The 27,498-nt window shown below is 39.1% G+C and overlaps 1 protein-coding gene across 1 annotated transcript in view; it reads right to left on the bottom strand.

The window, feature by feature from the left end:
• Window positions 1-458: 458 nt before the first annotated feature.
• LOC127496049 (NACHT, LRR and PYD domains-containing protein 12-like) overlaps window positions 459-27,498 on the bottom strand; it is a 30,819-nt gene continuing 3,779 nt past the window's right edge. Inside the window, exons 4-8 of the mRNA XM_051863631.1 lie at window positions 18,733-18,945; window positions 12,343-14,070; window positions 9,514-9,687; window positions 1,692-1,861; window positions 459-883 (exon numbers count right to left, since the gene is read on the bottom strand). Of these exons, the coding sequence (XP_051719591.1) occupies window positions 1,744-1,861; window positions 9,514-9,687; window positions 12,343-12,548 (498 nt within the window). The 5' untranslated portion in view covers window positions 12,549-14,070; window positions 18,733-18,945 and the 3' untranslated portion in view covers window positions 459-883; window positions 1,692-1,743. The remainder of the gene's footprint in view (window positions 884-1,691; window positions 1,862-9,513; window positions 9,688-12,342; window positions 14,071-18,732; window positions 18,946-27,498) is intronic.

Below are 27,498 nucleotides of genomic sequence, written 5' to 3'. Positions count from 1 at the left end.
CATTACTCATTAAGAGAATAGGGACAACCCTTTTAGACCTTGCACCGGGTGCGCCGACCATTCTTCCCGTCCTTTTACTAGCAAAAGTGGATTCGGACACCCCCTAAGCGTACTTGCGCCGTGCGCTTTAGATCATACACTTAGATCATTAAAATAGGGCCCAAATATTTTTGAGAGATGAACTGAGGATTTTGAGCAAGTTACAGGCTTTTAAAGGTAATCCATTGTATGGTGCTGTTTGTATAAATTTGTTTTGAGAAATGCACTTACTGGTTTGCAATAAATGATTCAAGAATTGTACCAAAGCGACTGAGAAAAACTGTGAGAAATATGGGATTAAACAGTGTTAAATCACTCTTTTTTCTAAAGTGACACTGTCCAACAGTGACAGCAGCATTCCAGATCCACAAATCAAACTAAGCTAGTAAATAACTCACACACTGCTTTGTCATGTCCAATCAACTTTATTGCCAATGATCTACTTGAAATAACAATCTGTGAGTAAGCCGGTTTTTATTGAACACTTAGCTTGGGGAAATTAATGGTAGAGTAAAAGGTAAAATCTCCATGTCTGAACTCCAGTTCACAAATAAAATACACAAAATCTGAAAACTGTTACTACATTCTTATATTTAATATTTTGGAATAAATATAACAGACTTAACCGACTTGCACATTGTGATCAACACAAGAATAGTGTTTAACTTATTGAGAAATTAGTCTATGATGAGAGAAGCACAAGGAAATTATAATGTAACAGACACACACACACATACATTGGGTTCACTGTGCCTCCATTGTATTCTGTTGACTGTGAATTCTCGGAAGTGTCTTCTGATTCACCATTAGCTGGTTCTGACGAGATTAGACTGCCATCTAAAACCTGTTATTACAAAAAAAGTCACTTTGATGCTTTCATTTATTAAATCCCATTTGTAGTCTTCTCCATCAAACTGTACAACCCAATAATATACAATCTAAATTTACACTGTAGACTCCAAAAAAAAAAATAAAAAAAAATAAATCCAAAATGCTGTTCATGAAGTCACATGCAGTATTAGCTAGTTTTACTACTGTAACACTTTACAATAAGGTTTCATTTGTTGACAATACTAAATTACATTAGTTAACGAAGAATGAACAATACTTCTACAGCATTTATTAATCTTATTTAACTTAGTTCAACATTTACTAATACATACATTTTTAAATCAAAAGTTGTATTAATATTTGTTTAATGCATGGTGAACTGAACATAAGCAAACCATGAACAACTGTATTTTTATTAACTAAGATTATCAAATATTAATTCACGAGTTCATGTACCCATATAATCTTAGTGTAAGTGGTAAACAGATTTGGCTTGCTGTCTGCTATAGAGGGGCTTGGAGAGGATATTCTCCTTGAGCTCCGATTGCCCCCCATAACAGGCAAAATTGTACAAAAAAGGAGGAGAAGGGGAGGATGAGGGATGCCGAAAGAACTAACAACAGGAAGAGGTAAGACGCTGGTTTTATACCTTGGTATTAATTGGAAGATTAGATGGGCGTACTCCTCCCGAAATTACGTTTAATAACTTCACTAAACGTTGCAAAATATATACTGTTCACTGTTAGTTAATGTTAGTTAATTCATTAACTAATGTTAACAAATGAGATCTTATTTAAAAAAGTGTTACCTTTACTACTCACCGCAGTGTCTCAAGTTTATAATCTGCATTATTCCTTAGATCAGAGAGCAGCTTCATTCCTCTCTCAGTTTATTTTTAGCCAGATCCAGTTCTCTCAGGTGTAAGGGGTTTGATCTCAGAGCTGAAGCCAGAGCATCACAACCATGATATGTGACACTGCAATCACTTAACCTGCAGAGAACAATGACACATTCTTCAGTTTGTGTCCTTCTGTACGTAGAAAGCTATTTACTGATATTTTCTGTTAGGTAAGAGAAAAACTGATATTCCAAATTACCTTTATATTAAAGGGTTAGTTCACCAAAAAAAAAAAAATAAATAAATTCTGTCATTGTTTACTCATCATCATTCATCTTCTGAACACAAATGAAGATATTTTTAATAAAATCTGAGTGATTTCTGTATCTCTGTTGACAGCTATGCAACTACCACTTTAGCCCTATTTGGATGGTAATTCTTTCTCATAAGGACGTAAGGTATTTTCAACATTTACAGGGGCTAGTCAGTGATTTTATTGCTGTCTGAATCCTGAATGTCAGTGTTTTTGTCCACCACCCACGTAAAAGCTAACTGTTTTTTGACAAACGGCAAGGTCATGTGGTAATTTAATTGCTGTCCGAATCTCTGAGTTTACAAGAGGACAATCATGCGACCATGTGAGCAGTGCGTTCCCAGGTTTGTAGGATCACTAAACTCACTCCTCCATCGTGAATAAATCGCCATCTGAAAAATCGCATGAGTTTTTACCCCAATTACCATCCAAATTACCATCCAATAGCTTTTGATGCTTCAAAAAGAGATCATAAAACTAATCCATATGAATAGAGCGGTTTAGTCAAAATTTTCTGAAGAGACACGATCACTTTATATGATGAACAGATTTAATTTAGGCTTTTATTCAAATATAAACATTCATCAACTCACATATCAGTTGAACCAATGAGGTTCATTCTCGTGTGTTACGCAGCACATTTGAGCTTCCAAGAGAACCAATGAGGTTTGTTCTTGTGCATCAAACATGTATGGTTGAACTTCTGTTTATGTTCGCTGATCAATGTTTACATGTGAATACAGTTTTTTTATTTGCTTTGGTAATATTTTCACAAGAAAGGTGTACATTTTCAAAATTCTTAGTTTAAAAGCTCCAAACTGAACACACTTGTAACACAGCTAGTCATTCTTGCAAAACCTGATCTCATGCTTTCATTCTAGTTGTACATATTTTCATTCTACATAATAATTGTTTCAAAACACAAGATAATTGTGATATGTAATGAGAACATTTGGTTTAATCACTGAAACACAACAGTATGTTCTTCTTTCAATTTAGTACTTTTGACAGTCAGTTAATTCAATAGCAAACAATGCAATATACATGTTTCAAATCACCATTGTTGCTGAAATAATTAGAGTATCACAGGCTACAAATGCCACATTAGGAAATACACTTACATTACCTAAATTATATCATTGACATAAAATCCATAATGTTTGTAATAGTATCTTTTCAGTGTGTTATCAAAAGGTGTGAAGTATGACACAGCTATGATATTCTGTGCTAGAACAGAGTGTGCTGCCAATATAGTAAATGATCTCACTGTACCATATGATTGAATCTGTACTGTAGTTTACATTTATAAGGGTGAGTTACAGTAATGTGGCAGTCTCTACCATGATAATGCGTTTGTTTACAGTGCCACATGGCATACTGTAATGTAAAATGCTGTATTTTAGTCATCTGTATCTCTCTCTCTCTTACAAACACACACACACACACACACACACACACACACACACACACACACACACACACACGTTAGGTTTCTATGTTTTATGGGGACTTTCCATAAACATAATGATTTTTATACTACATAAACTGTATATTCTATCCCCTAACTCTAAACCTACCCATCACATTTTATAAAAATATTTTGTATGATTGTTTTCCTCATGGGGACCAAAAAAAAAAAAAAAAGTAATATTTCCATCCTTGTGGAGACATTTGGTTCACAACGCAGGGTTTACCAGGACCACACACACACACACTTTGAAAATTGTGGTTATCATCTAAGATAAATTGCTTATAATGTAAAAAGAATTCATTACATTTGGTTATCCATTTCGTAAATTGCAAACAAGTTCTATAGAAACTATGTCTATAGAATCAATATCTATAGAAATCTATAGGTGTACCAAATGTTTCATTGATTAACCATTTAGATTAGTTGGATTAAATAATAGACAAATGTATTAAACTGAACGAGAAGAGGGGGGCGCTCTTGAATGCCGATGGAGTAAGACGTGTCTAGCTCAGGCTCTCGCCGAACCCGTTTTATAAAATAAATAAACACCTTACATTACAAAACACTGTATAAAATCTGCTCTGATTTTGGTTCTGAAATGAGGAAATAGCTGATATGCGGGTCAATGGCAGAAAAGTTACGCAAGTATATATACGATGCATCATCCAACACTCGGCCCAACGCTGCCTCAACTTCGTGCTCTACCATCACCCGATCCCAAACGACCCCACCCCCGCTGGACAGCCCAGAGAAAATGGACGCGGTGGCTTTGAAATCAGAGATCCTTCGCTCGTTAAAAGCTGACATCTCAGCAGTGATCAAATCTGAACTGAAAAGTGCACTTGCCGATGATTTCAGTTTCCTTAAAAACAAATTGCAAGCAGTTAAAAAGGAAATAATAAATAATACGGCGGCAATTCACTCTGAGATAGACCAAATGAAGGCTACGATAAAAGAGGTGGAAGGCGGGCTATCAACGTGGTCTGACGAGGTGACAACTTTACAGTCTGTGTTAACTGACTTGAAAGCAGAGATGACTGTGCTAAGAGGAAAATGCGAAGACATGGAGGGAAGGATAAGAAGGTGCAATATCAGGATACTGGGGGTAGCTGAGACGGATGGATCAAGCTCTACTGTGTCGGTTTCGAGGCTGCTGAGAGAAACGCTACAACTGGAAAAGGACGTGCTTGTGGACTGTTCGCATAGAAGTTTGGCTCCTAGAATATCGGATGGAAAACCACGCGCCATCGTGGCTAAACTTCACTACTACCAAGATTGTGTTGAGGTGCTGAGCCGCTGAGCCGTGCGCGCACTCGAGCCCCGCTGAGATTCAACGGAGAATCAATCGCCATCTTTCCGGACTATACTGCAAGCGTCGCCAAGGCCAGGGCTGCGTTCACGGAGGTTCGGAAATTGCTGGTTTATCAGTTTTGTTTACCTACCAGACTTATTCTGTCAGATGTCCATATTAATTTTCATTTGTTGTCACGTAGCTTCTATAGTTTCCATATATATAACTATTTCCCCTTAACATGGCTGTCATCAATATTTCCAAAGGGTTTAATGGCTGTTCAGTCAACTTTGTGAGTTGGAACGTTAAGTCACTTAATCATCCAGTGAAACGTAAAAAGGTATTTGCACATTTAAAGCAACTTAATGTAGATATCGCATTCCTTCAGGAGACCTATCTACGTACAACGGATCATTTCAGACTTAGAGGGAGTTGGGAAGGACAGATATATCACTCTAATTTTCATTCAAAAGCTAGAGGTGCTGCCATACTTATCAAGAAAAATGTGCCATTTACTGTGACTAATGTAGAGGCTGACTCTTTGGGGCGATATGTAATTGTGGTGGGGCAGCTTTATTCTTTTCTAGTCATCCTGGCCAATATTTATGCGCCAAACTGGGATAACCCTGCGTTTTTTTCCAATCTTTTTTCTCGGTTACCAAATATGACATCACACCACCTTATTCTTGGTGGTGACACGAATTGTACACTCTCCCCTGTCACTTAAGGCATATTTACGGGGCCAGATAATTTCATATTGCGCAAATAAAAATAAAAACAACACGCCTTAAGGAGTTGGTGGATGAAATACTGGAACTAGATAGGCTATATAGTCATCTGCCCTCTGCAGATACAATGAAAAAGCGTATACTATTGCAAACTGAGTATGATCTCCTGTCAACAAGGCAGGCTGAGTGTCTCATTTCTAAATCGCGGTATGTGTGTTATGAACATGGGGACAAGGCTGGCCGAATACTTGCACATCAGTTGAGGCAAAGGATTGCTAATCAGTCCATTCCTTTAATTAATGATGAGTAAGGCTTAAAAAATACTGATAGCTTAAAAATTAATTCCAAAATTTTTACCAATCACTTTAAACATCCGATTCATGCATCGACCCTCATTCGCTGGAAGATTTTTTTGAAAATATACATATCCCCTCTATAGACCCAGTGAGGGCTGCTGAATTGGAAGAAGACCTCACGGTGGAAGAGATAACATTAGCAATTAGATCTATGCAGAGTGGCAAATCACCGGGACCGGATGGTTTTCCAACAGATTTCTTTAAAAAATTTTCAGAACAGCTTTCCCCTTTATTGTTATCAGTTTTTGAAGAGTCACTTTCATCAAAAAATCCTACCACCAACCATGCGTCAGGCAGTTATCTCATTAATTCTCAAAAAAGACAAGAACCCTCTTGAGTGCAGCTCATTCCGTTCAATCTCCCTTCTAAACACTGATGCTAAAGTGCTCGCTAAGGTCCTCGCACGACGTTTAGAGGAAGCGCTTCCCTCTGTCATATCACCTGACCAAACAGGTTTTATTAAGAATCGTCATTCGTTCTTTAACATTAGACGACTTCTGAACATTCTTTATAGCCCCTCTCCACCCGGTACACCAGAGGTAGTGCTTTCACTGGATGCGGAAAAGGCATTTGACCGGGTGGGGTGGGGTTATCTTTTCAACACACTGGAGAGGTTTGGATTTGGTCGTAAGCTTATATCATGGATCAAACTTTTATATACGACTCCGTTGGCTGCCGTGCGCACTAATAATAATATATCTTATATTATTAATAATAATATTACTTAATAATAATATTACTTATTTTGAGCTTCTACGTGGCACGAGACAGGGATGCCCTTTGTCCCCACTTCTGTTTGCAGTTGCAATGGAACCACTTGCTTTAGCTTTGAGACAAAGAGCTGATATCAAGGGTATACAGCGGGCAGGATTGGAACATAAGGTTTCGCTTTATGCGGATGACATGTTATTATACCTGTCACAACCCCTGTCAAGTCTTCCTAAATTGGTGACTCTACTTGCAGAATTCGACAAAATATCTGGCTATAAAGTTAATATCCAGAAAAGTGAACTAATGCCTGTTGGTGATGGAGTCAGCCTGTTATCTTTACGCTCAGTTCCCTTCAAAATTAGCATTAAAAAACTGAAGTACCTTGGGGTTTGGGTTACGCACAAGTATAAAGACTTGTATGGGGCCAACTACCCACCTCTCTTAACTAATCTAAAACAAGATTTTGAGCGATGGGATCACCTCCCTCTCTCACTGGGTGGAAGAATTAATACAGTAAAGATGAATGTACTGCCCAAGTTTTTATATATCTTTCAGTGCCTCCCGTCTTTTTTAACAAAATCTTTCTTCTCCAAATTAAATAAACAGATATTGACCTTTATTTGGAACAAAAAAACAATAATTAAAGAATTAAAAGAAGTATACTGCAGAGACCTCGTACAAAAGGAGGGATGGCACTTCCAAATTTCATGTTTTATTATTGGGCAGCCAACATAAGGGCACTGCTGTTCTGGTTAAGGAATGACATCACTGTCCCTGCCTGGACGACTCTGGAGGGGGCTTCAGTTGGGTCCACGTCTTTAGCAGCTTTATTATGTTCTAAAATACCATTCACACAACCAATCTCTAGCTTGACTTCTAGACTTCTTGACTTGTCCAGTTGTTATACATTCAGTTAAAATTTGGAATCAGTTTAGACGATCATTTTCCCTTAAAGATTTATCACAGGCTGCATCAATCGCTAAAAATTTCATGCTTGCTCCATCAATGATGGCCGATGCTTTTGAGGTTTGGGCAAGAAAGGGTGTGGTCTCAATGTCTGAACTTTATATTGATGGAAATTTTGCATCATTTGAACAGTTGGTACAGAAATTTAACATTCCCAAGTCACATTTCTATAGGTATTTGCAACTTCGAAATTTTGTAGCATTGAATTCTGATTATTTCCCATCATGCCCTCCAATTTCTTTATTAGACTCAATTTTTGAATGTAAATCAGTCCAAAAACAGGCTATAAGCAGGATCTATGAATTACTCAGCATGTATGATTCAACACCTTTAAATTCACTCAAAAATAAATGGGAGGCAGATTTGGATGAACTAATCTCAGAGGAAGTCTGGCACAAAATAATACAGGGAATCTTTACATCATCCATTTGCCTAAGACATCCTGTAATACAGTTTAAAATTGTACACCGTTTGCATTGGTCTAAAGTCTGATGTAAAGACTTTCTAAGATTAAAGCTAACATAGATTCCACAAGTGATAGATGCAGGCAGGCTCCCGCAACACTACTGCATATGTTTTGGACATGTCCAAAACTTTACATGTTCTGGACTAATATTTTCGAGACCTTCTCTGGGCTATTTGGAGAGGTAGTAGAGCCATCTCCATTTATTGCATTGTTTGGTGTGGCCCATGAAAATACTAGTTTTACTAAAAGTAAAATTAAAATACTGGCCTTCTGTTCTCTTTTGGCTAGAAGACTGATACTGATTAAATGGAAAGACCCTTTTCCACCTACATTTAGTCAATGGTTAAGGAAAGTTATGTACCATCTTAAGCTGGAGAAAATTAGGTATACAGTCAGAGGGTCTACTGGGGCAATGTCTGGCAACCTTTTTTAAATTTTGTTGAGGGAATGCAAGCATGACATTGTAAAAGAAAGGGGGGGGGGGGGGGGGGGGGGGGGGGATATTATTCATACTTACTTCATGTTGTTTATTTATTATTATTATTATTATTTCTTTATGGACGCCTGATCATGTATAGTAACATCACAACTGCTCAAACTGCAGGGAACAATGACACGTCATATAAAGAGTAAATTTATTATCAGAAACTAATAGCAACATTAAAAATTGCCAAACGTATGCTTCAGTTGTTTTCTGAATTCTCTCTATATATCTGCATCTGCACATGCACTGGAAAGGACTTCACTAATTAGAGGAGCCACTGTGGCAATACTCACAGTTGGGCCATTGATAAGAAGATGCCAATAAAAACAACAGAAGGCAAAGTGGAAACAACAAAAGTGGACATGCAAAGGAAGTCAGAAGATATGCAGATTTATACAAGCATTGACTATGAATTCATGGTCAGTGGACTATACTCAGAAATACTAGAACACTTGACATGCTACTGACAGTAGAATCAACAAGCGGCAGATAAACTGGGCTGATACATTTCCTCTGATTGTGATTTTTGTGTAAATGCCAACTATGTGTTTCATTATAAAGATGGATTAAGTGTTGTATGTGAAGTAAAAAAAAATATGTCTTGTATTATATCAATTTGTGAGAATTATTATTGAGAATTGATTTATTGAGATTATTAGTGTTCTTGCTGGGTGGAAATAATTATCATGGGTCTCAGAACAAATTTGGACCATCATCCACTAGCTGGTGACTTCTGCTACAGCTGATATTTATCCAATCATGTTTACACAAACAGTATGATAATTAAATAAGTCAATGAGAAAACAAGAATCACATCAATATAAAGAATACATCAGATTACTCTTCAGTCATGAGTTGTCACACTTTCTATGTAAACTTTGTTTCATAATACCATTGCGTTTGTTAAAATAAAGGGAAAAAAATGGGGAAAAAATAAGTTGCCTTATGATGTGATGATAAGAGAGTGAAGATAAATCTGAGGACCAGTTCAAATATAATTCTTGCAGACATGATCTTACCAGAGTTTCTTAATTTTACATAGAAGCTTCTCAAGTCCATCAGAGAGCTGCTTCACTCCTGAGTCCCCTAGTTTATTCCATGACAGATCCAGATCTCTCAGGTGTGAAGGGTTTGATTTCAGAGCTGAAGCCAGAGCAGCACAACCTTCATTTGTGATTTCACAATACCTCAACCTGCAGAGAACAAACAAACAAAATTAACTCTCTTAGTTCATAACATAGATTCATTCAGCAGAGGATTCATTATCAAAGAGACAATACTATAAAAAACAAAATATTTTTAGCTAAGGCACTGCTAATGGTTGCTGTGTTAACAGTATACTACTGTACCTCTTAACGAGTAAAATATCAAGCTATAATAAATCTTTTTCAATCTTGTTCCTTGTCACTGTTATTTGTGAAATAATTTATGGTTATTTGGAGGGACAGTGATATAAACACTTTCTGGAGTGTTTTCTGTTTAACTACCCATGATGACAGATTATTTTTCCCTGTGCTGGTCTGTTTGACACAAATAGCTGATCTTTGATAAGAGTGTTGTGCTTATTTGCAAGTAAAAAGTCAAAATCTGGTTCTGCAATATTAGTTTCCCATTTGTCAGTAACTACGTTATGTTGACTTAAGCCCTGTTTGAAACCCCAATAAGTAATTGGGGAGGACAGAAATAAAAGAATGGGGCACTATGTGGTCAGTTCTCATAACTCTTATTTACCCAGCTCATACCCTGACTAAGTAAAGGTACCCTCCAGAAACCCGTTATGGCCAGCGACCTCCAGCACAGAACAAAAGTGGGCAACAGAGAGGGACACCACCAGGAGATCTACCTCTACTGTAATCCCTACTATACATCGATCTTACTAGAATAGGCTTATGAAATAAGCACGTAATCCTACTTAAAACACCAATATCAATAAATGGAGAGGACAGTAAACAGGAGCATGGGATGCAAAACATTTTGCCCAACGCAACCCCCATTCACCAAGCTTCATATCAATTATAGCTACTGTTTGCATAAAATAGACAGCACTGCTCCTAGCCTGATAAAGGAACAGGCAACAGAGAGAGTGGTTTCCACTCATTTCTCTTCATTTTTTTTTTTTTTTTTAAACAAACATTTAACTTCAAATGTTAAATGTTAATCACTCTGTAAAGGTCACTACAACTATCACAAGCCTGACAAGGAAGTACAAAGACTCTGACACCTCCCAGCTGAAATGCTGGAGTGGAATCCAGCAGATTGCCTAAACTGGTGAGAGGAGATTGGGAAATCCACACCTCCCGAAGTCCTCCACTAGCTTAACCTGTGACCATCATGAACAGAGTGTGAGCAGAGCTTTTTCACTGAAAAATTTTCACAGTGAGCACATTCAGCTTTCTCGAGAACTGAATATGCGTACTCCGCTCCTAAGTCCTCTGGTGTCATAAAACAAAGACACAGAGGAACAAACTTCCTGAAACTATTCTCTGAAACCTGAAACTATTCTCTTCCTGAAACTGTTCTCTGTTGCCATGCGCTACAAACAAACGGCTCCTGAAGACAAAAAAGCTGATGACGTGTAACTTTTATATGCATGGGTGATCCATGTGTGATGTCATGGACTGTCATCTGCCAATGGATTGGGGTGTGTGTACACATGCTCAGACACCAGTCAGCGTCGAAGTTCCACTTCGAACGGGGACTAGACATTCATAATATATTACTACAAATGTTAATCAAGTGTTGTGTATTAAACCAGTGGTTCCCAAACTGGGGTACGCGTACCCCTGGGGGTACGTGACGTGACAGAGGGGGTACGTGAACAAAATTCTGAGTTTTTTCGTTCATTTAATTCTTCTCCATCTTAAAATAACATTAAAACCCAGCATGTATCTCATGGCACAATGCCAAAAATACATGACATCCAATCAAAATACCACATCTTTTGCGGTCAAACTGACTAAAATCCATTTCCATATAAGCAGCGTGCTTACAGGTTGCGTGCAGAGTCTGCTGCCTTAGTAGATTGCGCAACATTACTTTCGTTCTCGACAATGTACCTGTAGATTTAGCACTACTAGCATGAAAAACAGCCTGGCACAGACGGTGCATATAGAGATCAATTTAAGATTTAAACTCTTGATACAAAACATACCTTTTGTGAGTTCTTGTTTTTAATGTTGATAATATTATACGAGCAAGAATGTAAATCCAATGTAAATCCAATCCACATGTTTGCAAATGTGACATTGATTTTATAGAACAGTTCAACAAACAAACGGGTAATATTAAGTGATGTTCTTCATAGTATTGTCAGTATTTGCAATGAAATATAAGTTCCAACGAAAGCCACAGCATAACTACAACAGACACAGTGGTACGAATCTGTGGCTTAGAACGAATCATTTGTGAAAGTCATTGATTCAATGATTCATTCATAAATACAGCCACTTGCTTCGTTACTGAATGAAAGAATGACTCGGTGACTCACGCATTAAGACTTACCGCCACCTACTGGTAGTTTTAGTTTGTAAAAGAATCACTTTTCACATTTTATCATCTTTGCATATTTTACTATTGCACTTTTTTTGTTATTTAAAACATTATTAATGTTATAAAGGTATTTATAAAGATAATAAATGCACTGGAAAGTCAATTTAGGGGGCAAATACTGTCCCTTAATGGAAAAGGTGCAGTATAAGTGGAAAAGAGGGGGTACGCAGAAGGATGGTAAATGCCTCTAAAAAGTTTGGGAACCACTGTATTAAACTCATGGACATGCAAAAAATATTTATGTCATAGTCTTTAACAAACTCAATTCAATTTAAATAACTGTTTACAGTGTTACTTACTGAGCTGATCGGTATGCTTTAACCACAGGAAGCAGCTTTAGAAGAACTTCAGCTTTAATTTGTGATCCAACAAAATCTTTGAGCTTAAACACATTCATCTCTTGCTCAGATGTCAACAACACAAAAATTAAAGCTGACCACTGTGAAGAGGACAGTTTCACTTTATTTAATGTTCCAGCTGTCACATAATGTTGAATTTGCTCCATTAGTAAACAGTCACCTAGTTCATTCAGACAGTGAAACAGATTGAGGAATTTCTCAGGAGAGGGATTCTTCTTGGTCTTCTGTTTGATGTACTGAACTTCTCTTTGTTATGCAAGCAGTTTCCTGTCTGTGTTAGGCCTTGTAAAAGAGTTTGATTGCACTCCAGTGAGAAGCCAAGAAGGAAACGAAGGAAAAGGTCTAAATGTCCATTCTTATTATGTAATGTCTTGTCCACAGCTTTCTGATGGAGATTTGATATCGAAATCTGTTTTGATGAATTGAATTTCATAAAGTTAAAAAATCTGGACAAAAACCTTCCTTTGTTAATCAGATCAAATACATTTATGTTATCTTTTATGAAGGACAGTGTGTCCATATAGAGCTGCAAGATGTTCTTGAATGCTCAGATGAACAAGGCAGTACACTATCCCTTGATACAAGCCAAATTCCTCTCTGAAGATCTGAGTGCACAATCCCGAGTACACTGATGCTTCTGTCACATCAATGCCACACTCTCTCAGGTCTTCCTCGTAGAAGATCAGGTTTCCTTTCACAAGTTGCTGAAAAGCAAGTTTCCCCAGTTTTGAGAATCATGTCTTTGTCTTTCACTTCTCATAGTCCTTTTTATGTTTGATGTTAGTCTGAATGATCAGGAAGTGTGTGTACATTTGAGTGAGAGTCTTGGGAATCTCACCACTCTCTGCTTCACTCAACATCTTCTCTAGAACAGTGACCGAGATCCAGCAGAACACTGGGATGTGACACATAATAAAGAGGCTCCTTGATGACTTCAGGTGTGAGATGATTCTGTTGGCCAAACTCTGATCACGGATTCTTTTCCTGAAGTATTCCTCCTTCTGTGGATCACTGAAGCCTCATACCTCTGTCACATGATGGACACACTCAGAGGGGATCAGATCAGCTGCTGCACGTCCACTGAGGCTGATTCAGTGACATCACACATTCTCACATTACTCTGAAAATCCAAAAAAAGACGACACTCGTCCAGACCATCAAAAATGAATGACACTTTATATTTACTGTTGCAAACATCCAGTTCTTTTGTTTCTGTGAAAAAAAGTGTGAAGCAGATCTAAAAGACTGAGTCTTTGTTCATGTATCAAATTGAGCTCTCTGAAAGGAAGTGGAAATATAATGTGGATGTCCTGATTTTCTTTCCCTTCAGCCCAGTCTAGGATGAACTTCTGCACAGAGACTGTCTTTCCAATGCCAGCGACTCCCTTTGTCAGCACAGTTCTGATTGGTTTGTCTTGTTCAGGTAAAGACCGAAAAATGTCATTGCATTTGATTGTTGTGTCCTCTATAGCAGTTCTTCTGGATTGTGTCTGAATCTGTCTCACCTCATGTTCATTACAGTCTTCACTTTCACCTTTTGTGATGTAGAGCTCGGTGTAGATCTTACTCAGGAGTGTAGGGTTTCCTTGCTTTGCAGTTCCCTCATACAGACACTGAAACTTCATTTTTAGTTTTGGTTTAACTGCATTGTAGACTTGAGATGCATTGCTATAAATTTAAAATAGCAGATTATTAGTTAGTAAACATATATGCAAACTGATCATTGTATAGCCTGCTTATAAAAATTTGTTTACTGAGATTTGGGGAAAAAAATATTAGAGCCACTATACAGTATCTCACAGAAGTGAGTACACCCCTCACATTTTTGTAAATATTTTATTATATCTTCTCTTGTGACAACACTGAAGAAATGACACTTTGTTACAATGTAAAGTAGTGAGTGTACAGCTTGTATAACAGTGTAAATTTGCTGTCCCCTCAAAATAACTCAACACACAGCCATTAATGTCTAAACCGCTGGCCACAAAATTAGCCATTTTCTCTTCCCGGTGTCATGTGACTCAGGTGTGAATGGAGAGCAGGTGTGTTAAATTTGGTGTTATCGCTCCCACTCTCTTATACTGAATTGATGCTCTACATAAAGATGGCGTAGGCTATAAGAAGATTGCCAAGACCCTGAAACTGAGCTGCAGCACGGTGGCCCAGACCATACAGCGGTTTAACAGGACAGGTTCCACTCAGAACAGGCCTTGCCATGGTCGACCACAGAAGATAAGTGCACGTGCTTAGTATCATATCCAGAGGTTGTGTTTGGGAAATAGCCGTATGAGTGCTGCCAGCATTGCTGCAGAGGTTGAAGGGGTGGGGGGTCAGCCTGTCAGTGCTCAGACCATACGCCGCACACTGCATCAAATTAGTCTGCATGGCTGTCGTCCCAGAAGGAAGCCTCTTCTAAAGATGATGCACAAGATAGCCCGCAAACAGTTTGCTGAAGACAAGCAGACTAAGGAACCATGCCCTGTGGTCTGATGAGACCAAGATAAACTTATTTGGTTCAGATGGTGTCAAGCGTGTGTGGTGGCAACCAGGTGAGGAGTACAAAGACAAGTGTGTCTTGCCTACAGTCAAGCATGGTGGTGGGAGTGTCATGGTGTGGGGCTGCATGAGTGCCGGCATTGGGGAGCTACAGTTCATTGAGGGAACCATGAATGCCAACAGAGCATGATCCCCTCCCTTGGAGACTGGGCCACAGGGCAGTATTCCAACATGATAATGACCCCCAAACACACCTCCGACGACCACTGCCTTGCTAAAGAAGCTGAGGGTAAAGGTGATGGACTGGCCAAGCATGTCTCCAGACCTAAACCCTATTGAGCATCTGCGGGGCATCCTCAAACGGAAGGTGGAGGAGCGCAAGGTCTCTAACATCCACCAGCTCCGTGATGTCATCATGGAGGAGTGGAAGAGGACTCCAGTGGCAACCTGTGAAGCTCTGGTGAACTCCATGCCCAAGAGGGTTATGTCACAGACACGCCAGCCTCTACACTCACACAGACACAGCAAACGTCATCACCAGAGTTCTAATCACCCACACCTGCAGCCCATCAAGCACCCTCATCAACAGCAGCACAAAAGACTCACGCTCTCACTCAGTAACTGTCCGGTCTCTTTGCACATGGTCTTACCTGTTTGCTTACCTCAAGGACTCCTCCGAAGATACTTACCTGTCTCCTGTGTGTTCCCTCGACTCCTCGTTGTCTCCTCGTCTCCCGTGAGTTAATCTGTGTCTGCTCAAGCTCCAAGTCTGTCATCCATCTGCCAATCCTGCAAAACCAAGACAAGTATCAGTTCTACATCAATACCTGCCAACGTATTAACCTGCCTTCACTCACCTGCACTCTGTCATCACTCTGGTTGTTCAATAAACACCTATACCTGTATTCCTGTGTCGCTGTCCACTTCTGTGTTGTAACAGGTTAAGGCAGTGCTGGAAAATAATGGTGGCTAGTGCTGGGCGGTTTGACCGAAAATCTGTATCATGGTTTTTTTTTTTAAGATTCTGGCGGTTTCACGGTGTCATGGTTTTTTTTACCTTTATTTTGGCATATTTTACTATCAAGAGTACAGGTAATATATAATTTAAACATTGTAAGGACAAATAAAAATTTATTTAAAAAATGTAATCAAATCAGTTCATAAAGCTAACAATTTAGTTAAAATGTAACCAAATTAATTTAATTATTTAATTAAATTAATATTAATAAGTAGGCTACATTTTATTGTGCAATTTCTGTCATTTCAACGAAGAACTTTGACGAGTCATAGCTCAGAGCGAGGATTTCGTAGAAACATGTGGTTTACCACGTTTGAAGAGTCAGACCATACCTCAAAATGGGGTGTAAGTTGTACCCCTGGGGCACAAGAGCTGCCCAAATTTGCCCCATAGACATACTATGGTGAAGCCGTGCCCATGAACCAGGAAGTGATTGTGTTTTCCTACTATGGGAAATTACATAGGGATTTAGTATTGAACATAACTCTGGATCACAATGTCATAGAGACAAGGGGGTGGGCTCATTTTACTCAGGCAACCATTCAGTCTCTCAGGATCATTGTGAAGCTATCAAGCCACGCCCTAGCAACCATATAGAGCACCATAGCAACAAGTTCCATAGACTTCCATTGAAAAAGATCAAAGGAATATCTTTGGATAGAAGTGTCATAGGAACATGAGGGTGGGCTCGTTTGACTTGGGGCAGCAAACTGCCAATCACGAATCACCTTCAACACTTCATAGCCACACCCTAGCAACCATTAAGAGCTACCTAGCAACCTAAATCCAAAGAGGGATATCTTAACATCTGAAAGACATAAAAGCATGGGGGTTGGTTTATATTGGCAAGCAGCCTTTGGAGTACCATCATTGGTAGCTGCCAAGCCACTCCCTAGCAACCAAACAGAGTACCCTAGCAACCATTTAGCAAGGCCTATATCTCTGCATCAGAGCATCGTCGAGACATGGGGTTTGGCTTATATTAGCAAGCAGCCTTTGGTGTATCATCATTGCCAGATGTCAAGCCACTCCCTAGCAACCAAACAAAGTACCCTAGCAACCATTTAGCAAGACCTATATCTCTGCATCAGAACATCGTAGAGACACTGGGGTTGGCTCTTTTGACTCATGCTAACATACTGGAATTTCAACATGCTACACATGCTAGCAGTGAATAGCTACATGCTAATAGCAATTAGCTTAGGGTTTAAACATGACACAAACAAGTCAAAATGTATTAGCATCATGCTAGCAGCATGCTAATCGTGTTAACATCATGCTAGTAGCATGCTAATCATGTTAGCATCATGTTAGCAAAAAATGCTAATCATGTTAGCATCTTCTTAAAAACATGCTAGCAACATGCTAATCATGTTAGCATCATGCTAGAAACATGCTAATCGTGTTAACATCTTGTTAAAAACTTGCTAGCAACATGCTAATCATGTTAACATCATGCTAGCAACATGCTAATCATGATAGCATCATGCTAGCAACATGCTAATCATGTTAGCATCATGCTAGCAACATGTTAATCATGTTAACATCATGCTAGCAACATGCTAATCATGTTAGCATCATGCTAGCAACATGCTAATCATGTTAGCATCTTTCTAAAACATGCTAGCAGGACGGTAATCATGTTAGCATCGTGCTAATCAAGAGTTCAGAGTTTTGCCACTGCAAGCACCATTCACATTTTCTTCAGGAAATGTACAGTCTAGTTATTGTTATTATTATTATTATTATATCTATTAATCGAAGTACATTCTATTGTACAATAGTAATATTTCTGTTATTTCAAGTTTGCCGAACTTTTATTTTGACAGGGTCGTGAAGACCTTTGACTTTCTGTGTATATGATACGACAAATTTCAAGAGTTTTATCAAATTAAACGGTGTAATGTTCATAAAGTGACTAAGTTCATGTATAATGAGACAGCAGACACTGAAATCATCGCGAGCGTCACGCATGCTTCAGTATATCTAGTAGTAGACGAAAATGCAGCGCTCATTCATACAGACTTCAGATTTCAATAGCAGTCATTTTTAGCTTTAATATTCACAGACACTAGTCCGTATCAATATCTGATTCATTGTACATCCCTACTTTTGATTTATTCATCCAAAAATTGCCAAATTCTGCTTTATACACTAAGTTCTATTTGTGACTGGATTCTGTGATTTCATCCATGTTTTCTGCATCGCGGAAATCAAATGGCTATACATGGTATTTGCAGTATTAAAGAGAGTTAGTTTTGTGAGTTATTTATTGTTGTGCTATAAAGTTGTTTCCATTAGTTTAAGAATGGTATGCAGTTAATAGAAGTCTGCTCTCTATACGCTCCACATTGCGCTTCATGGCCATTGAATAGATACAGCAGCTGTTTCAGCTACTCACCGATATGGCGGTTTTTGAAAAATTCATATCGGTCTCGAAATTGAAACCCGGTATACCATATGAACCGGTATATCGCCCAGCACTAGTGGCGACACAAAATATTGACACTCTGGACCCAATTTTGACATTTTCACTTAGGGGTGTGCTCACTTTTGTGGCCAGCGGTTTCGACATTAATGGCTGTGTGTCAAGTTATTTTGAGGGGACAGCAAATTTACACTGTTATACAAGCTGTACACTCACTACATTGTAGCAAAGTGTCATTTCTTCAGTGTTGTCACAAGAAAAGATATAATAAAATATTTACAAAATGTGAGGGGTGTACTCACTTCTGTGAGATGCTGTATGTGTGAATATCAGAAATAAACTTTTGTTCTATGCTGTTTGTTTTTAGACATGTGAATTATGGTCTTACTATTTGTCTCTGATGCTGATGGTCTGGTTTCTTTTCCAACTGATCTGTCCAGTTTCTCTGACTCCTCCTGAAAGCCTCTATCACTGAATTTTGGAGGACATCCCATTGACCGGTCACTCTTCATAGACACACAACTGGTTTCTGATATCGCTGGTCATTTTAATAATTAATAATCACAGGTGTGGTCAAGAGTTAACATTCCCCTTGCAGAATCTGCAAAATGTTAATAATAAAAAACAAAAAAGAGAGATCATAAAAAGTGCACTTTGATTTTATTTAACACTGCCCTGAACAAAACAATAGCTGAATTTATACAAATGAATCAGTTTGGTAAAACGTCACATTACACTGTGATCCACTGAGGTGCTGAGTTTAAACTTAAAAGGAAAACAGTTTGTTTTCTATCTAATGATGTGATTGCAGGGGTTGTTTAAGGTTATGAGAGGCATGTGATCATGCCAAAAGGACAGATAAATCAACAGGCACCCAGATCAAAGTCCCCAGGTTTTATGACTAACCATGTGACACTTGCTGGAGAACGTAGTGTGTCAAAGATAATCAATGTCTCTTAACAACTGCATCCAATTTGTTGAACAAAACTCCATGTGGTCACACTTTATATTAATGTGTCCTTAACTACTATGTACTTACCAGTGGCGTGCAGTGGTGTTCTGAAATGAGGAGGCACATTTTTTATTTATTTATGAATCAATGTAAATTCATGCATTACTCTTAACGTTGACACATCTTCCTTGTTAAATGAACATTACTTTACATCAAAAAAAGAAACCAAAGACAATTCTATTTTGTAATTTTACATTAACAATGTAATGTTCTATTTATCAAAACCAAGTCAATCTCATCAAGTTAGTGTTTTAAGCATTTCTACATTCATTCCAAAACAATAACTAAAGGCAATAATAATTTCATCAGTCATGCTCCGTAAACACCGTCTGTCACAGACACGAAGATGTATTTGCACCAAGCTGATTGCACTAAAAAAAAACGCAGTCATCATGCTATCAGTCCATACAAGTTTGATTTTGACGTGACATAAAGCAGTGATATCTAACTGGGTGATCTGTTTACTTACTTTTCAATTAGTCTTCCCATTGACGCCATCATTTGTTAGTCAAACTGACGCAAAGAATGTGCACATCAACAAGAGGCGGGATCCCAGATAGCAAAATTGATGTGGCCCAGATCTGGCGCAAACTTGACACTTTCCTTTGGCCCACTTTTGGCAGGAATGATGGCACTTGGGCGGTCCGCTCCTGTTTTCCAGATTTGGACCACAAGCAAGCCACAGTAATGCCGCATGTCAGCCATGAACAAAACAAATGAAGCAGAACTGGCCCACATCTGGGCAACAGTTCATTTTAATTCTGGCCCAGATCCAACACCTTGCTGTTGCCCAGATGTGGGCCAGTTCTGCTTTATTTGTTTTGTTAATGGCTGACATGTGGCATGTGGCACGATTACCGTATATGTAATATTGCCTACCACACTAATCTGACGTCGCTAGCTTGTAATATTTGAATCTAAATCGCTGTTACAACGCATTTGCATTTGCAGCGCTAGCTTGTTAAACTTGTTAACAGTCGCTCGCGCACTCCTTTTTCAACGCGTTCTTCAAACAGCTGTGGTAAGTCGGATCAGTCTACAAACACGGTGAGTCATGTCATCCTCTCCCAGCATTGCTACCTGTTCCATTTGCCACATGTTTACCATAGCTCTCTCTGTCAGTGATGAGGGATTTACATGTCATAAATGTAGGGAAATAGTCAGGCTGACAGAGAGAATCTCAGAATTAGAGACACGCATCCAAACTTTAATCGAGGATAGTAAGAATGCAAGGGCTTCAGATACTGTTTTGGATGCGACTAGCTTAGTGAACTCTGTACATTGTTCGGTTCCGGCTGTAGAGCCCGCACAGCAGGGCACTTGGGTAACGGTGAGGCGGCCTAGCCGCGAAAAACACCACTCTTCCGTTCCAATAAGAACATCAAACAGGTTCTCCCCACTCAGTGATACACCCACTGAGAATCCTGTTGAAAGTGCCCTAGTTATTGGCGATTCTATTACACGGAACGTAAAAATAGAGACACCAGCCACCATAGTCACATGTTTGCCGGGAGCCAGAGCACCTGACATCAAAGCAAATTTAAAAGTGCTGGCTAATGCTAATCGTAAATACTCTAAGATTATTATTCACGTCGGCACTAATGATGTTCGACTTCGCCAGTCGGAGATCACTAAAATTAACATTAAAGAGGTGTGTGAACTCGCAAGTACAATGTCAGGAGAAGTAATTTGCTCTGGCCCCCTTCCTGTTAGTCGGAGTGATGAGATAGTTAGCAGATTATCATCACTCAATGGCTGGCTGTCTAAGTGGTGTCCGCAAAATAATATAGGTTTCATAGATAATTGGAAAAGTTTTTGGGGCAGACCTGACCTGTTAAAAAGAGATGGTATTCATCCCTCCCGGGATGGTGCTGCTCTTCTCTCTAGTAATATGGCACATAGTCTTAGAACTGAAACATGACAAACTGGGGCCCAGGTCAGAAAGCAGCAGACAAACTGGCTAAACCGACCGTCTGCTAGCTGCCTCACGTTACAGAAGTCAGAAAATTCAGATAACTCTCAACACATAGAAACTCTTACACCTAGATATTTTCAAATAGAGACTGTGTCTGTACCCCGAATTAGTAAAAACAAAAAACTTCCAAACCCATTTAATGGTAAAAATTTAATTGATGTTCAACAAATAAAAAATAGAGATAATAATGCTAAACAAATGATAAAACTCGGGTTGTTAAATATTAGATCCCTTTCTTCAAAATCACTTATTGTTAATGATATTATCAAAGATAATAATCTAGATGTGCTGTGTTTGACAGAAACTTGGCTAAAACCGGACGATTACATTACTTTAAATGAGTCTAGTCCTCAAGGTTATGATTATCGACACAATGCCCGTCAGAAAGGCAAAGGGGGAGGTGTTGCTGTAATCTATAGTAATATTTACAGTATTAGTCAGAAGTCTTTCAAATATAATTCCTTCGAAACTATGGTACTTTACGTAACATTATGTAAGTTGACATTTGTGCTGGCTACTGTATACAGGCCACCAGGACACAATACAGACTTTATCAAAGAATTTGCTGACTTTCTATCAGAGTTAGTACTAGCTGCAGGTAAAGTCCTTGTTGTTGGTGATTTTAATATTCATGTAGATAATAAAAAAGACGCATTAGGATTGGCATTTGCAGATATTCTAAACTCTATTGGTGTTAGACAACATGTGTCAGGACCCACTCATTGTCATAATCATGCTTTAGATCTAATATTGTCACATGGAATCGATATTGATGCTGTTGAAATTCTGCAGCAGAGTGACGACATCTCAGATCATTATCTAGTCTCGTGTATACTACATTTAGTCAAGGCGGCTAAACTGCCTCCATGCCATAAATATGGTAGAACCATCACTTCTACCACTAAAGATTGCTTTATAAATAATCTTCCTGATCATTTTCATCGCCTTAGCATACCAGACAGCTTAGAAGACCTCGATGTTGCAACAGAAACTATTGCCTCTGTCTTTTCCAGCACATTAGACTCAGTTGCTCCTTTGCGTTTAAAAAAGATTAAGGAAATTAATCCAATGCCATGGTACAATGAGCACACTCGGGCCCTAAAGTTAGCAGCCAGAAAAATGGAGCGCAGCTGGAAGAAATCAAAACTAGAAGTATTTCGTATTTCGTGGAGAGAGAGAATGATTGAGTACAGAAAGGCCTTAAAATCTGCTAGATCTGCCTATTTTTCAAAACTCTTAGAAGAAAATAAACACAACCCTAGGTATTTATTTGATACAGTGGCTAAATTAACAAGAAATAAAGCTTCAACTTCTGATGTTTCCAAAGAGCACAGCAGTAATGACTTTATGAACTTCTTTACTTGCAAGATTGATAATATTAGAGAAAAAATAATAACCATGCAACCGTCTACTACAGTATCGTGTCAGATAGTGCATTGTAGTGTCCCTGAGGAAAAATTCAATTCATTTACTGCTTTAGGAGAGGAAGAATTGTCTAAACTTGTTAAATCATCAAAATCAACAACATGTATGTTAGACCCTATACCGACTAAGCTATTGAAAGAAATGCTTCCAGAGGTCATAGACCCTCTTCTCAATATCGTCAATTCATCTTTATCATTAGGATACGTACCAAAAACTTTTAAGCTGGCTATTATTAAACCTCTTATTAAAAAACCACAACTTGATCCTAGAGAATTAGTCAATTACAGGCCGATCTCAAATCTCACTTTTCTGTCAAAAATACTAGAAAAGGCAGTATCATCACAGCTATGTTCCTTTTTAGAAAGAAATGGTATCTGTGAGGATTTCCAGTCAGGATTTAGACCGTACCATAGTACTGAGACTGCTCTCATTAGAGTTACTAATGATTTGCTCTTATCATCAGATCGTGGTTGTATCTCTCTATTAGTGTTACTGGATCTTAGTGCAGCATTTGACACTATTGATCACAATATTCTTTTAAATAGACTCGAAAATTATGTTGGCATTAGTGGAATTGCATTGTCATGGTTCAAATCATACTTATCTGACCGTTATCAGTTTGTAGTAGTAAACGAAGACATGTCATATCGATCACAAGTTCAATATGGAGTACCACAAGGCTCAGTACTAGGACCGTTACTGTTCACTCTGTACATGCTACCCTTGGGAGATATCATTAGGAAGCATGGCGTTAGTTTTCACTGTTACGCTGATGATACTCAGCTCTATATTTCTTCGCGCCCTGACGAAACTTACCAATTCACAAAATTAACGGAGTGCATAGCTGATATAAAAAATTGGATGACCAGTAATTTCCTACTACTAAATTCAGAAAAAACAGAGATTCTAATTTTTGGACCAAAAACTTCTTCACGTAATAACCTAGAATATTGTCTAACACTTGATGGCTGCTCTGTTAAGTCTTCGTCGTCAGTTAGGAACCTAGGTGTGCTCTTTGATACCAATCTTTCATTTGAAGGCCATGTTACTAGCATCTGTAAAACCGCATTCTTCCATCTTAAAAATATATCTAAACTACGACATATGCTCTCAATGAAAAATGCAGAACAGTTAGTTCATGCGTTCATGACCTCAAGGCTAGATTACTGTAACGCTCTACTGGGTGGTTGTTCTGCTCGCCTGATAAATAAACTACAGCTCGTACAAAATGCAGCAGCTAGAGTTCTTACTAGAACCAGGAAGTATGACCATATTAGCCCAGTTCTGTCAACACTGCATTGGCTTCCTGTTAAACATCGTATAGATTTTAAAATCTTGCTAATTACTTACAAAGCACTAAATGGTTTAGCTCCCCAGTACCTGAGCGAGCTCCTAATTCATTATAGTCCTTCACGTCTATTGCGATCTCAGAATTCAGGCCAGCTGATAATACCTAGAATATCAAAATCAACTGCAGGTGGTAGATCCTTCTCCTATTTGGCACCTAAACTCTGGAACAATCTTCCTAGCATTGTTCGGGAAGCAGACACACTCTGTCAGTTTAAATCTAGACTAAAAACGCATCTCTTTAACCTGGCATACACATAACACATTACCAATTTATATTTCCAAATCCGTTAAAGGATTATTAGGCTGCATAAATTAGGTCAGCCGGAACCGGGAACACTTCCTATAACACCTGATGTACTCGTTACATCAGAAGAAGAATGGCATCTACGCTAATATTAGTCTTTCTGTTTATCCCGAGGTTCACCGTAGTCAACCGGATCCGGGCCGTATCCAGGTGAGACCAAGGACCTGCACCTTGACACGACCACAACGCAGCCCTGAAGTATCAGCAGAGATTGAGTCAACTAGATCATCCCCTGTGAAGGCCTCATCGACACGACAGCCACGACACAGTTCCTCAACAACCGTCCATACCGGCGTGATGAATACGATCCTCAATTGGATGGAACTGAAATAAATACTTTTAATGTTGCGATCCTATTGGACTTATGATAGCAACCTGAATTTTAACAAAGCACTGTTGGCCAGAGGAGAACTGGTACCCCGACTAAGCCTGGTTTCTCCCAAGGTTTTTTTCTCCATTTTAACACCAATTTGCCACTTGTCTGCCACCTGATGGAGTTTGGGTTCCTTGCCGCTGTCGCCTCTGGCTTGCTTAGTTGGGGACACTTGACTTGACATTTTGATATTCAACAGTGCTTTTGATCTGCCTGCATTGACACTATTCTTTAAGAGCTGCTGTGCAGTCAAACAATGTACCAGATATCAATGTAAAGCTGCTTTGACACAATCTACATTGTAAAAAGCGCTATATAAATAAAGGTGACTTGACTTGACATTGGTATGGATTGCTTGTGGCCCAAATCTGGCAAACAGGAGTGGACCGCCCAAGTGCCATCATTCCATGCGGTATGTGGGCCAGAGCAAGGTGTTGGATCTGGGCCAGAATTAAAATGAACTGTTGCCCAGATGTGGGCCAGTTCTGCTTCATTTGTTTTGTTCATGGCTGACATGCGGCATAACTGTGGCTTTCTTGTGGCCCAAATCTGGAAAACAGGAGCGGACCACCCAAGTGCCATCATTCCTGCCAAATGTGGGCCACATGAAAGTGCCAAGTGTGCGCCAGATCCAACCCCTTTGCTCTGGCGCACATACCCTATGGAATGATGGCACTTAGGCGGTCCACTCCTGTTGGCCAGATTTGGGCCACAAGCAAGCCATATCAATGCCACAAGTCAGCCATTAACAAAACAAAAAAAGCAGAACTGGCCCACATCTGGGCAACAGTTTATTTTAATTCTGGCCCAGATCCAGTACCTTGCTCTGGCCCACCAACTGCATGGAATGATGGCACTTGGGCGGTCCGCTCCTGTTTTTCAGATTTGGGCCACAAGCAAGCCATACCAATGCCGCATGTCAGCCATAAACAATACGAATAAAGCAGAACTGGCCCTAATCTGGGCAACAGTTCATTTTAATTCTGGCCCAGATCCAACACCTTGCTCTGGCCCACATACCGCGTTGAATGATGGCACTTGAGCGGTCCACTCCTGTTTGCAAGTTCTGGGCCACAAGCAAGCCTTGGAAATGCCACACGTAAGCCACTAACAAACCAAATAATAAACCAGAACTTACCCTAATGTGGGCCATAGTTGATTTTTATTTTAACCCTGGTCTTTCCCACGTTCCTCATGTGGCCCACATGCTGCCTAGAATGGTGACATTTTGGCAACGCATTACTGTTTACCAGATCTGGTCCACAAGCAGGCTATTTCAAAAGTCAAGTCACCTTTAATTTAGCAGCACCTTTAATAATAAGCAGCTTTACAGGTATAAACAGGAGAATGATTCAATTATTCCAACAGAGTTCAATTCTGCTGTAAAGCAGCTCTAAAAAGAAAATAGTGTCATTGTTCAGCTGAAGTCAGTTTAGTTTTAATTCAGTTCTGTTCAATAGATGTGTAGAGTTAATCAATTATGAAATCAGTTTAATTCGTTATAAAGCAGCTCTGCAGAAAACAGTGATGTCATCGTCCAGCTCAGTTCAGTTCTCATCTGATAGTGTCAGTGCAATCAAATCAATATTATTGCTGAATATTAAGTGTCCCAAACTTAGCAAGCCAAAGGCAACAGTGGAAGGGAACCCAAAATCCATCAGGTTACAGAAATGAAGAAAAACCCCTTGGGAGAAACCAGGCTCAGTCAGGGACCAATTCTCCTCTGGCCAATGAACGAACATGGTGTGATATGATTCAGGCTCCATCACAAGTTAGATTGTGGATTGGTATAATTTAGAATATTTTGATCTGGTTCCATCAGTTTGAAGATCAAGATACAACACGCCGGCATAGAGTTGAAGCTGGCCGTAGGGGTCTGTGCAGAGGACTTGTCTGGTTCTTGTGGTCTTTGCTGAAGATCTGTGCCGATGGCTGTCAACGAAGTCCTCACAGGGGATCTGTCTCTAGGGCTTGTCTAGTTGACATGGTCTTCGCTGACATTTAGGCTTGTGTTGTGGTCATGCCAAGATGCAGGTCCACCATCTGATCTGGATTTGGAAGGGATCCAGCTGACTATGGTAACCTCGGGATAAGGAAGAAACAGACAAAATGTTGACTGAGTTCTGAACTCACGCCAAAACTCCCATTATAATCAACAAACCTCTTATTTATATTGTGTTTGCACTGTTAGCTGTGATGAACGCATTTGTTAGTGAGCAGAATTCGAGTTTCAATGATGAGATCACTGCTTACATACACTCATGACTGTGATCAGCTACAATGCTCATTCAATGTTGCAACCTTTCATGCCACTATCTAAATACAATGCAATAGATCTAAATGTAATGTTATAATCACGTTTTTAATAATATATATTATTATGTAATAATTTCACAGTTAATCTCTAAATTAAAAACAACATAAAGAAACAACATAAAGACAGTATATTTTAAATACTTTTTTAATGGCATGTTTTTATGAATTAAGGACAGTATCACTGAAACTAAAGCTGCGATCATGCACCGTCTGCATGATGTAATGTTCGTCATCCGGAGGGCTCACGGACGTCCGCATACCCTGTCCGTGTGCAGGCCAAATTTCGAGACTGTGCATGTGCAACAGCACATGCGCAAGCTGTATAGAAGAGTCCACTAGGTGGCAAGATGCACAGTGTGCAGTCGTCGAAGAAGTGTGTGGAAAGAGCAATTCAAAAAC

The sequence above is a fragment of the Ctenopharyngodon idella genome, chromosome 15, assembly GCF_019924925.1.
Source record: "Ctenopharyngodon idella isolate HZGC_01 chromosome 15, HZGC01, whole genome shotgun sequence".
In the NCBI taxonomy this organism is placed as follows: domain Eukaryota; kingdom Metazoa; phylum Chordata; class Actinopteri; order Cypriniformes; family Xenocyprididae; genus Ctenopharyngodon; species Ctenopharyngodon idella.
This window is presented reverse-complemented; position numbering and strand designations above follow the sequence as displayed.